General features: G+C 38.3%; 1 protein-coding gene across 1 annotated transcript in view; it reads left to right on the forward strand.

The window, feature by feature from the left end:
- The window catches only part of IQCB1 (IQ motif containing B1), a 322,033-nt gene that overhangs the window by 154,187 nt on the left and 154,638 nt on the right, over nucleotides 1-13,208 (forward strand). Inside the window, exons 7-8 of the mRNA XM_053698079.1 lie at nucleotides 8,022-8,194; nucleotides 12,146-12,255. Of these exons, the coding sequence (XP_053554054.1) occupies nucleotides 8,022-8,194; nucleotides 12,146-12,255 (283 nt within the window). The remainder of the gene's footprint in view (nucleotides 1-8,021; nucleotides 8,195-12,145; nucleotides 12,256-13,208) is intronic.

Raw genomic sequence — 13,208 nt, forward strand, 5'->3', positions numbered from 1 at the left:
TTCTGAATCCATAAAGAAGGCTATGTCTGTTATTTCTCCTTCTAGTAAACGTAAAAAATCTTTTAAAACTTCTCTCCCTACAGATGAATTTTTAAATGAACATCATCATTCTGATTCTGATGACTCCTCTGGTTCAGAGGATTCTGTCTCTGAGGTTGATGCTGATAAATCTTCATATTTATTTAAAATGGAATTTATTCGTTCTTTACTTAAAGAAGTTCTAATTGCTTTAGAAATAGAGGATTCTGGTCCTCTTGATACTAATTCTAAACGTTTAGATAAGGTATTTAAAGCTCCTGTGGTTATTCCAGAAGTTTTTCCTGTTCCTAATGCTATTTCTGCAGTAATTTCCAAAGAATGGGATAATTTGGGTAATTCATTTACTCCTTCTAAACGTTTTAAGCAATTATATCCTGTGCCGTCTGACAGATTAGAATTTTGGGACAAGATCCCTAAAGTTGATGGGGCTATTTCTACCCTTGCTAAACGTACTACTATTCCTACGTCAGATGGTACTTCGTTTAAGGATCCTCTAGATAGGAAAATTGAGTCCTTTCTAAGAAAAGCTTATCTGTGTTCAGGTAATCTTCTTAGACCTGCTATATCTTTGGCTGATGTTGCTGCAGCTTCAACTTTTTGGTTGGAAACTTTAGCGCAACAAGTAACACATCGTGATTTTCATGATATTATTATTCTTCTTCAGCATGCTAATAATTTTATCTGTGATGCCATTTTTGATATTATCAGAGTTGATGTCAGGTTTATGTCTCTAGCTATTTTAGCTAGAAGAGCTTTATGGCTTAAAACTTGGAATGCTGATATGGCTTCTAAATCAACTTTACTTTCCATTTCTTTCCAGGGTAACAAATTATTTGGTTCTCAGTTGGATTCCATTATTTCAACTGTTACTGGTGGGAAAGGAACTTTTTTACCACAGGATAAAAAATCTAAAGGTAAAAACAGGGCTAATAATCGTTTTCGTTCCTTTCGTTTCAACAAAGAACAAAAGCCTGATCCTTTATCCTCAGGAGCAGTTTCAGTTTGGAGACCATCTCCAGTCTGGAATAAATCCAAGCCAGCTAGAAAGGCAAAGCCTGCTTCTAAGTCCACATGAAGGTGCGGCCCTCATTCCAGCTCAGCTGGTAGGGGGCAGGTTACGTTTTTTCAAGGAAATTTGGATCAATTCTGTTCACAATCTTTGGATTCAGAGCATTGTTTCAGAAGGGTACAGAATTGGTTTCAAGTTGAGACCTCCTGCAAAGAGATTTTTTCTTTCCCGTGTCCCAGTAAATCCAGTAAAAGCTCAAGCATTTCTGAAATGTGTTTCAGATCTAGAGTTGACTGGAGTAATTATGCCAGTTCCGGAACAGGGGATGGGGTTTTATTCAAATCTCTTCATTGTACCAAAGAAGGAGAATTCTTTCAGACCAGTTCTGGATCTAAAAATATTGAATCGTTATGTAAGGATACCAACGTTCAAGATGGTAACTGTAAGGACTATCTTACCTTTTGTTCAGCAAGGGAATTATATGTCCACGATAGATTTACAGGATGCATATCTGCATATTCCGATTCATCCAGATCATTATCAGTTCCTGAGATTCTCGTTTCTGGACAAGCATTACCAATTTGTGGCTCTGCCGTTTGGCCTAGCTACAGCTCCAAGAATTTTTACAAAGGTTCTCGGTGCCCTGCTGTCTGTAATCAGAGAACAGGGTATTGTGGTATTTCCTTATTTGGACGATATCTTGGTACTTGCTCAGTCTTTACATTTAGCAGAATCTCATACGAATCGACTTGTGTTGTTTCTTCAAGATCATGGTTGGAGGATCAATTTACCAAAAAGTTCTTTGATTCCTCAGACAAGGGTAACCTTTCTGGTTTTCCAGATGGATTCAGTGTCCATGACTCTGTCTTTAACAGACAAGAGACGTCTAAAGTTGATTACAGCTTGTCGAAACCTTCAGTCACAATCATTCCCTTCGGTAGCCTTATGCATGGAAATTCTAGGTCTTATGACTGCTGCATCGGACGCGATCCCCTTTGCTCGTTTTCACATGCGACCTCTTCAGCTCTGTATGCTGAAGCAATGGTGCAAGGATTACACGAAGATATCTCAATTAATATCTTTAAAACCGATTGTTCGACACTCTCTAACATGGTGGACAGATCACCATCGTTTAATTCAGGGGGCTTCTTTTGTGCTTCCGACCTGGACTGTAATTTCAACAGATGCAAGTCTCACAGGTTGGGGAGCTGTGTGGGGATCTCTGACGGCACAAGGAGTTTGGGAATCTCAGGAGGTGAGATTACCGATCAATATTTTGGAACTCCGTGCAATTTTCAGAGCTCTTCAGTTTTGGCCTCTTCTGAAGAGAGAATCGTTCATTTGTTTTCAGACAGACAATGTCACAACTGTGGCATACATCAATCATCAGGGAGGGACTCACAGTCCTCTGGCTATGAAAGAAGTATCTCGAATTTTGGTTTGGGCGGAATCCAGCTCCTGTCTAATCTCTGCGGTTCATATCCCAGGTGTAGACAATTGGGAAGCGGATTATCTCAGTCGCCAAACGTTGCATCCGGGCGAATGGTCTCTTCACCCAGAGGTATTTCTTCAGATTGTTCAAATGTGGGAACTTCCAGAAATAGATCTGATGGCGTCCCATCTAAACAAGAAACTTCCCAGGTATCTGTCCAGATCCCGGGATCCTCAGGCGGAGGCAGTGGATGCATTATCACTTCCTTGGAAGTATCATCCTGCCTATATCTTTCCGCCTCTAGTTCTTCTTCCAAGAGTAATCTCCAAGATTCTGAAGGAATGCTCGTTTGTTCTGCTGGTAGCTCCGGCATGGCCTCACAGGTTTTGGTATGCAGATCTTGTCCGGATGGCCTCTTGCCAACCGTGGACTCTTCCGTTAAGACCAGACCTTCTGTCACAAGGCCCTTTTTTCCATCAGGATCTGAAATCCTTAAATTTAAAGGTATGGAGATTGAACGCTTGATTCTTGGTCAAAGAGGTTTCTCTGACTCCGTGATTAATACTATGTTACAGGCTCGTAAATCTGTATCTCGAGAGATATATTATAGAGTCTGGAAGACTTATATTTCTTGGTGTCTTTCTCATCATTTTTCTTGGCATTCTTTTAGATTACCGAGAATTTTACAGTTTCTTCAGGATGGTTTAGATAAGGGTTTGTCCGCAAGTTCTTTGAAAGGACAAATCTCTGCTCTTTCTGTTCTTTTTCACAGAAAGATTGCTATTCTTCCTGATATTCATTGTTTTGTACAAGCTTTGGTTCGTATAAAACCTGTCATTAAGTCAATTTCTCCTCCTTGGAGTTTGAATTTGGTTCTGGGAGCTCTTCAAGCTCCTCCGTTTGAACCTATGCATTCATTGGACATTAAATTACTTTCTTGGAAAGTTTTGTTCCTTTTCGCCATCTCTTCTGCTAGAAGAGTTTCTGAATTATCTGCTCTTTCTTGTGAGTCTCCTTTTCTGATTTTTCATCAGGATAAGGCGGTGTTGCGAACTTCTTTTGAATTTTTACCTAAAGTTGTGAATTCCAACAACATTAGTAGAGAAATTGTGGTTCCTTCATTATGTCCTAATCCTAAGAATTCTAAGGAGAAATCGTTGCATTCTTTGGATGTTGTTAGAGCTTTGAAATATTATGTTGAAGCTACGAAATCTTTCCGTAAGACTTCTAGTCTATTTGTTATCTTTTCCGGTTCTAGGAAAGGCCAGAAAGCTTCTGCCATTTCTTTGGCATCTTGGTTGAAATCTTTAATTCATCTTGCCTATGTTGAGTCGGGTAAAATTCCGCCTCAGAGAATTACAGCTCATTCTACTAGGTCAGTATCTACTTCCTGGGCGTTTAGGAATGAAGCTTCGGTTGACCAGATCTGCAAAGCAGCAACTTGGTCCTCTTTGCATACTTTTACTAAATTCTACCATTTTGATGTATTTTCTTCTTCTGAAGCAGTTTTTGGTAGAAAAGTACTTCAGGCAGCGGTTTCAGTTTGAATCTTCTGCTTATGTTTTTTGTTAAACTTTATTTTGGGTGTGGATTATTTTCAGCAGGAATTGGCTGTCTTTATTTTATCCCTCCCTCTCTAGTGACTCTTGTGTGGAAAGATCCACATCTTGGGTAGTCATTATCCCATATGTCACTAGCTCATGGACTCTTGCTAATTACATGAAAGAAAACATAATTTATGTAAGAACTTACCTGATAAATTCATTTCTTTCATATTAGCAAGAGTCCATGAGGCCCGCCCTTTTTTTGTGGTGGTTATGATTTTGTATAAAGCACAATTATTCCAATTCCTTATTTTATATGCTTTCGCACTTTTTTAGCACCCCACTTCTTGGCTATTCGTTAAACTGAATTGTGGGTGTGGTGAGGGGTGTATTTATAGGCATTTTGAGGTTTGGGAAACTTTGCCCCTCCTGGTAGGAATGTATATCCCATACGTCACTAGCTCATGGACTCTTGCTAATATGAAAGAAATGAATTTATCAGGTAAGTTCTTACATAAATTATGTTTTTGCGGGGCATGCCCCAAAGAAAACAGCTCTTTTACCAGCCCTTAAAAGGGCTTTTGGCGGGGCATTGTCACAAAGTAAACAGCTCTTTTGCATCTAAGCTAAATCCCCCTACACCGCCGCCACCTATAATAAATGTATTAACCCCTAATCTAATCCCCCTACACCGCCGCCACCTATATTAAATAGATTAACCCCTAATCTAATCCCCCTACACCGCCGGCACCTATATTAACTATATTAACCCTAATTATATTAGGGTTAATATAGTTAATATAGTTAGTATATTATATATATATTAACTATATTAACCCTAATTATATTAGGGTTAATATAGTTAATATCGTTATTATATTATATATATATATATATATATATTAAGTATAATAACCCTATCTAACTCTAACATCCCTAACTAAATTCTTATTAAAATAAATCTAATTAATATTAATATTATTAATTAAACTATTCCTATTTAAATCTAAATACTTACCTATAAAATAAACCCTAAGATAGCTACAATGTAATTAATAATTACATTGTAGCTATTTTAGGGTTTATATTTATTTTACAGGTAACTTGGTATTTATTTTAACTAGGTACAATAGCTATTAAATAGTTAATAACTATTTAATAGCTACCTAGTTAAAATAATTACCAATGTACTTGTAAAATAAATCCTAACCTAAGTTACGAATACACCTACGCTATCAATAAATGAAAAAACTACAAATATCTAAACTAAAATACAATTAAATAAACTAAACTAAATTACCAAAAAAAAAAACACAAAAATAAAAAAATAATTACAAGATTTTTAAGCTAATTACACCTATTCTAAGCCCCCTAATAAAATAATAAAGCCCCCCAAAATAAAAAAAAATTCCCTACCCTATTCTAAATTAAAAAAGTTCAAAGCTCTTTTACTTTACCAGCCCTTAAAAGGGCCTTTTGCGGGGCATGCCCCAAAGAATTCAGCTCTTTTGCATTTAAATAAATATACAATACCCCCCCCCCTACATTACAACCCACCACCCACATACCCCTATTCTAAACCCACCCAAACCCCCCTTAAAAAAACCTTACACTACCCCCCTGAAGATCTCCCTACCTTGTCTTCACCCAGCCGGGTCGAACTCTTCATCCGATCCGGGCGATGTCCAATCAAGCGGCAGTGAAGTCTTCTTCCATCCGGGCGATGTCTTCAATCAAGCGGCAGTGAAGTCTTCTTCCATCCGGGTGATGTCTTCAATCAAGCGCTATAGGGGGATTAGATTAGGGGTTATATATATATAATATAATAACGATATTAACTATATTAACCCTAATATAATTAGGGTTAATATAGGTGGCGGCGGTGTAGGGGGATTAGATTAGGGGTAATCTATTTAATATAGGTGTCGGCGGTGTAGGGGGATTAGATTAGGGGTTAATACATTTATTATAGGTGGCGGCGGTGTAGGGGGATTTATCTTAGATGCAAAAGAGCTGTATACTTTGTGACAATGCCCCGCCAAAAGCCCTTTTAAGGGCTGGTAAAAGAGCTGTTTTCTTTGGGGCATGCCCCGCAAAAAGCCCTTTTAAGGGCTGGCAATAGAGCTGTTTACTTTGGAGTAATGTCACGCAAAAAGCCCTTTTCAGGGCTATTTGTAGGGTTAAACTTCGGTTTAGTGGTAGGGATAGTTTAGTATTTTAGGGGTTAATTAATTTAATATAGGCGGCGGCGGTAGTATAGGGGGATTAGATTAGGGGTTAATTAATTTAAAATAGGTGCGGCGGTATAGGGGGATTAGATTAGGGGTTAATTCATTTAAAATAGGTGGCGGCGGTGTAGGGGGATTAGATTAGGGGTTAATCTAGTTAATATAGCTGGTGGCGGTGTAGGGGGATTAGATTAGAGGTTAATGTGTTTAATATAGGCGGCGGTGTAGGGGGATTAAATTAGGGGTTAATATTTTTAAAATAGATGGCGCCGGGGTAGGAGCTCACTTTAGGGGGTAGGTATGGTAGATGGCGGCGGGGTAGGGGCTCACATTAGGGGTTATAGATTTAATATAGCTGGCGGCGGGGTCCGGGAGCGGCGGTTTAGGGGTTAATAACTTTATTAGGTGGCGGCGGGGTCTGGGAGCGGCGGTTTAGGGGTTAATACATGTTTTATTGTTAGGATAGTGAGGGGGGATAGCGGATAGAGGGTTAGACGTGTCGGGCTATGTTAGGGAGGCGTGTTAGACAGTACGGGTGATTTTATAACTTAGTCAGGTTTTGTAGGCGCCAGCAGTTTCTAAAGTGCCGTAAGTCACTGGCAACTCCAGAAATTTGTACTTACGCAGATTTCTGGACATCGCTGGTTTGTCAGACTTACGGCACTTTAGCCTCTGACGGCGCCGTATATAGGATAGCTCGAGTTGCGAGCTGAAACTGCGGGCGGCGGGGGTTCTCTCTCTTGCGCCGCAAACTACGATCTTTATCGGATCGCGCCCTATATCTTAAAACACAGGCTAAAAAGACAAAGTGTTACAGAGGTCTGAATGCAGGGGGAGGAGGGGTGTCGTAAAAATCATGATGGGGGTTTAGGAGACAGGCAGATAGTGTCAGTAAAAGATTACAGGCAGGGGAAATATATGGTAACACACAAAGCATATACTGACATAAAGTTATATATCAATCAACATAGAATCCATATGAATAAAGATAGAAATTAGGTATACAGGGGAATATAAAATATTCAAAAAAAGGAGAAAGGAAAGAAAAAAAAAAGGGAGAATAATATTAATGACAAAAGTGTGGACATAGGCTTACCTGCCTACCTATGCATAGAGAGCGTGGAATATACAATGTAATTTTGAGGTTTTGGATGGAGTGGTCAGGTTGGGTGAAATGGTGACCATTTCACCCAACCTGACCACTCCATCCAAAACCTCAAAATCAAGATTCTCAGAGGCAACTTCAAAAACACCATGGAAAGAAAAACCTTTGAAATGAAAATGATAATGCACTTCAACTTGCTAAATTCTGGACTAAATGTGGACTCTGGTTTCTTAACCCATTATCAAAAATTTTTGTAATGTACTTTCATATAGTCAATTACATTGTATATTCCACACTCTCTATGCGTGTGTTATTGGTAGATAGATAGTTACACTATCCATTTAGATTGCTTTTCAGATTCCCTACAAAACACTTTTGCAATTCTTATAAAAGTTTCATACGGAAGAATTTTTGTATGAACACACATTTTGTATTTACACATTCTCTAACTGCCTTTCTTAAAGCAAACAAATGTATTTAACATGCGTAAAGTTTTTATGTGTGTGTTTTCTTGTTTTGTCTTTTTCTTTTTTTACGTTGTGTGTCCCTTTTTAATGCTATTAGGAATATTGTCTCTTTATGTTTGTGACTATTTGAATTATTGTGTTAATTAATTCTCATTTAAGTACCTGTATTCCTAATCTGAACCACCTTTTTATTCCAGCGAGGTGCTTTGTCACGTAGAAGAGAAGGCTTTGCTTCCTATCTTAGATGAGCTTGTATACAAACTGTCGGCATCCTCTAATCCAGTCATTGGGCATGCTGCAATGAGAGCACTACTGTTAATGGCAGAATCCAGCCCCAACATTGTGAAGATACTTGGAGCACGATATAAGGGTGAGACAAGAAACTTTTGTTGTGTTTGTTTTTTAGCTGTGTATGCTTGGTGATACCTGTGGTAATGTCATATTGTATATATTTTTGTAAACCCAACAATCACTGTCTCATCTAATCAGCAGGGTACCCATCATGCTGACAATTTTCTCATGTCCATAGAATCCACTAAAATGTATTGTACTGTGCCATATGACACCACTTGTCAATGAAACTTTTTTTTCTGTATCATCAATTTTTCGTCAATTTTTTCTTCTGTTTCTTTAGTGGCAAGAACACTTTTTAACTGTGAAATAATGTGTGTGGTGTATGTGGCCAAAAGGATGGGGACATTTGACCATCACACCTAATACAGGGAGTGCAGAATTATTAGGCAAATTAGTATTTTGACCACATCATCCTCTTTATGCATGTTGTCTTACTCCAAGCTGTATAGGCTCGAAAGCCTACTACCAATTAAGCATATTAGGTGATGTGCATCTCTGTAATGAGAAGGGGTGTGGTCTAATGACATCAACACCCTATATCAGGTGTGCATAATTATTAGGCAACTTCCTTTCCTTTGGCAAAATGGGTCAAAAGAAGGACTTGACAGGCTCAGAAAAGTAAAAAATAGTGAGATATCTTGCAGAGGGATGCAGCACTCTTAAAATTGCAAAGCTTCTGAAGCGTGATCATCGAACAATCAAGCGTTTCATTCAAAATAGTCAACAGGGTCGCAAGAAGCGTGTGGAAAAACCAAGGCGCAAAATAACTGCCCATGAACTGAGAAAAGTCAAGGGTGCAGCTGCCAAGATGCCACTTGCCACCAGTTTGGCCATATTTCAGAGCTGCAACATCACTGGAGTGCCCAAAAGCACAAGGTGTGCAATACTCAGAAACATGGCCAAGGTAAGAAAGGCTGAAAGACGACCACCACTGAACAAAATACACAAGCTGAAACGTCAAGACTGGGCCAAGAAATATCTCAAGACTGATTTTTCTAAGGTTTTATGGACTGATGAAATGAGAGTGAGTCTTGATGGGCCAGATGGATGGGCCCGTGGCTGGATTGGTAAAGGGCAGAGAGCTTCAGTCCGACTCAGACGCCAGCAAGGTGGAGGTGGAGTACTGGTTTGGGCTGGTATCATCAAAGATTAGCTTGTGGGGCCTTTTCGGGTTGAGGATGGAGTCAAGCTCAACTCCCAGTCCTACTGCCAGTTTCTGGAAGACACCTTCTTCAAGCAGTGGTAAAACATGATTTTCATGCAGGACAATGCTCCATCACACGCGTCCAAGTACTCCACAGCGTGGCTGGCAAGAAAGGGTATAAAAGAAGAAAATCTAATGACATGGCCTCCTTGTTCACCTGATCTGAACCCCATTGAGAACCTGTGGTCCATCATCAAATGTGAGATTTACAAGGAGGGAAAACAGTACACCTCTCTGAACAGTGTCTGGGAGGCTGTGGTTGCTGCTGCACGCAATGTTGATGGTGAACAGATCAAAACACTGACAGAATCCATGGATGGCAGGCTTTTGAGTGTCCTTGCAAAGAAAGGTGGCTATATTGGTCACTGATTTGTTTTTGTTTTGTTTTTGAATGTCAGAAATGTATATTTGTGAATGTTGAGATGTTATATTGGTTTCACTGGTAAAAATAAATAATTGAAATGGGTATATATTTGTTTTTTGTTAAGTTGCCTAATAATTATGCACAGTAATAGTCACCTGCACACACAGATATCCCCCTAAAATAGCTATAACTAAAAACAAACTAAAAACTACTTCCAAAACTATTCAGCTTTGATATTAATGATTTTTTTGGGTTCATTGAGAACATGGTTGTTGTTCAATAATAAAATGAATCCTCAAAAATACAACTTGCCTAATAATTCTGCACTCCCTGTATGAGCTTGATGGACATCCCATTACAAAACAATGGGCAATAATATGAAACTACCCCTGCCCCCTTTGCGGCTGTAACAGCCATAACTCTTCTGAGAAGGCTTTATAGAAAATGTTGGAGTGTGTTTGTAGGAATTTGTACCCGTTCAGCCAAAAGAGCAGTTGTGAGGTCATGCACTGATCTAGGACGAGAAGGTCTGACTCGTAATCTGTGTCCCAGTTCATCACAAAGACTTTCAATGGTGTTGGGGTCAGGGCTCTGTGCAGGCCACTTGAGTTCCACACCAAACTCATAAAACTGTGTCTTCATGGACTTTATTTTATGCACAGGGACACAGTCTTTCTGAAACAGGAAAGGGCCTTCCCTAAAATGTTGCCACAAAATTGGAAGCACCTAATTGTCTAAAATATATCTTTGTATCCTATAGTATTAAGATTACTCTTCACTAGAACTAAGGTACCTAGCCCAAACCCAGAACAACAGCCCCAGACCAATATTCCTCCTCCTCCAAGTATTACAGGTACTATACATTCCGGTAGGTAGCCTTCTCCTGGCTTTTACCACACACAGATTCTTCCATCAGACTGGCAGATAGTAAAGTATGATTCATCACTCCAGAAAACAAATTCATTGCTCTAAAGTCTAGTGGCAGCATTTTTAACACCACCCCAGCTGATGCTTGTGTACAGCTGCTCAGACATGGAAACCCATTTCATGCACAGTTATTGATCTGATGTTGCTCCCAAAGACAGTTTTCAACTCTGTAGTGAGTGATGCAACAGATGATAGGTGATTTTTACACGATTCAGCACTCAGCGGCCCCACTCTGTGACTTTGTGTGGCCTACCACAGGGCTGGGGAGTTTACAGTGACTTATGTGTACCCTGTCCAGTCTAAGAGTGTGGTACAGTACTGTGTTTTGTATGTATTCAGGGGAAATTACAAAGGCCTGTGGCACCCTGGGAGGTTCCCAGTTGGTTTGTTTGAAAGTATGCATAGTGTGGGTGCTGGTTAGGGTCCCAGGAAGGGAGAGACCTTGACATTGTACTGGGCTTGATCCGTTTGGCACCAAATGCGATTGACTTTCCCATTTTTGCTTTTAAACCTTGCTGAGTGCATGCTGGTGAGTGCCAGGCTTTCTAATATATATCTCTCTCTCATTAAAATAAAATTGATGAGTGTGAAGAACATAAGAATTTCAAGTATTTCTACAACCCCAATTCCGAAAAAGTTAACCGTATGGAAAATGCAAAAAAATAAACAAAAAGAGTCATTTGAAAATTCAATTCACCCTGTACTATATTGAAAACACATTATTAAAACATTTGATGATTTACTTTTTGAATTTAATGTATTTTTGAAAATATACACTCATTTCAAATCTGATGACTGCAACATGTTCCAAAAAAGTTGGGATAATAGCGATGTGAGTTGAAAAAAGAAGGTGATGTGAAACAGGTGAGGCAATCATAGTATATAAAGAGCCTCCAAAAAGACCTAGTCCTTCAGAGCAAGGATGGGTTGAGGCTCGCCAATCTGCCAACGGATGTGTCAGCGAATAATCTGGGCCCAAATGTTTTACTCATAATTAACTTTTAAAAAACCTTTATGCTGCCTTAAAACAATTACCAACATGCTACCTTCTTGGAAAAAAACAGTTGGCATTAATCTTCTGAAAAAGGCTTGTTGTATACTTTGTTTGTTGTAACATATGGAAGTTTTCTATTTATTATTGTTTGGTGGACAGAATTAATTATGCACAGATATAAATTTCTATCTTCCTGTTTTTAATTTTTATGTGAAAAATGTTGGACTACATTTTGTTTTTCTTCTACTATACATTACACACACATTTCCACATCTCTTTAAATAATTGATAAAGCAGAATTAGTAGATGGAATGAGGCACAAGTTTTACTATGTTGAGCTGGTGCTTTGTATTCTGTTTTTTAATAGAAACTAAAGAAAATGTTAGAAGGTCCTGTTGTGTTTAGATATAATTATTAACAAAAAAATGTTTTGCTAAGAACTTATATTCTAATAAAGCACTGTTTTATTTCTGTGCAGGACTGAGAGCACTTTTGAGCAAACAGTGGACTGGAAAAGGTTTTGGTCAGGAACTTAATCGACTTCTAGATCTGTTGTATTCTACTTCTTACCAGCAGGGGGAGATGCAGGTAGTACAATAAATAAAGAACTGAAAAAAACATATCTATTTTGTGTTACCTAATTACATTGACACTTTTTACTCATTTTAGGGATATTAAAATACTTTACCTTGGCTGCCTGCGGAGCTTACACGGCATGCTGTTTTCTTGAAAACAAAACTATATTCGGGATAATGTTTCTAATTCCTGCATTCTCTCCAATCCAAAATAAGGCAGATTATATTGTATTGGTAGTGAATACCTGTGGCCCGGTTTTAATAGACAAGCTAGTTGTAGGAAAATAAATTAAATTTAAAACCAAAAAAAATTATGAATGGGTCAGATCACACATCCCAATATGCAGTTTTGGGTTGCTAATGTTCTGACTGATCCTCTACTATTCCTTTGAATATAAAATATGTAATTAAAGGTATATTATACACCTTGAGATTGTACTGTAATTGTTTTTGTTAAGTGTAGTAAAGATCTTTGCAAAATACTTTGCAATATGATTTAACTCTGACATTGTGGGCTTTATAGTTCATGTTAGAAGTGAAAGTGTAGTCTCCATTCTATATGTTATACAGTCATTGGATGCACACTCTGTTAATCCATCTATAACTCTCTCTGATTGACATCAGCAGAGAGGGGAACCTAGGTTGCAACATGGCTGCACCCATTGCTTTATGAACACTATGACTTTCCAACAGTTTTTAATATTTTAATTACCAACATAAATTTAATATATTGCCATTTTTTTCTCATGCTAATGTTTGCTGTGAATTGATCATTCTATCTAACGTTTTCTTAGTATTTAATATCTCTTTATATAAACAGTTTATCTCAACAAAACGTTATAATGAATCAGAAAAACAAATTTATTTTTTATTAAAACATAACATGAAATTAGAAAAGAGACCTGGTGAGTACAAACTTACAATATCACTTCTGTGCTTTCCAAATGTATAAATAATTTTTTAGCG

Source organism: Bombina bombina, chromosome 1, assembly GCF_027579735.1.
Source record: "Bombina bombina isolate aBomBom1 chromosome 1, aBomBom1.pri, whole genome shotgun sequence".
NCBI lineage: Eukaryota > Metazoa > Chordata > Amphibia > Anura > Bombinatoridae > Bombina > Bombina bombina.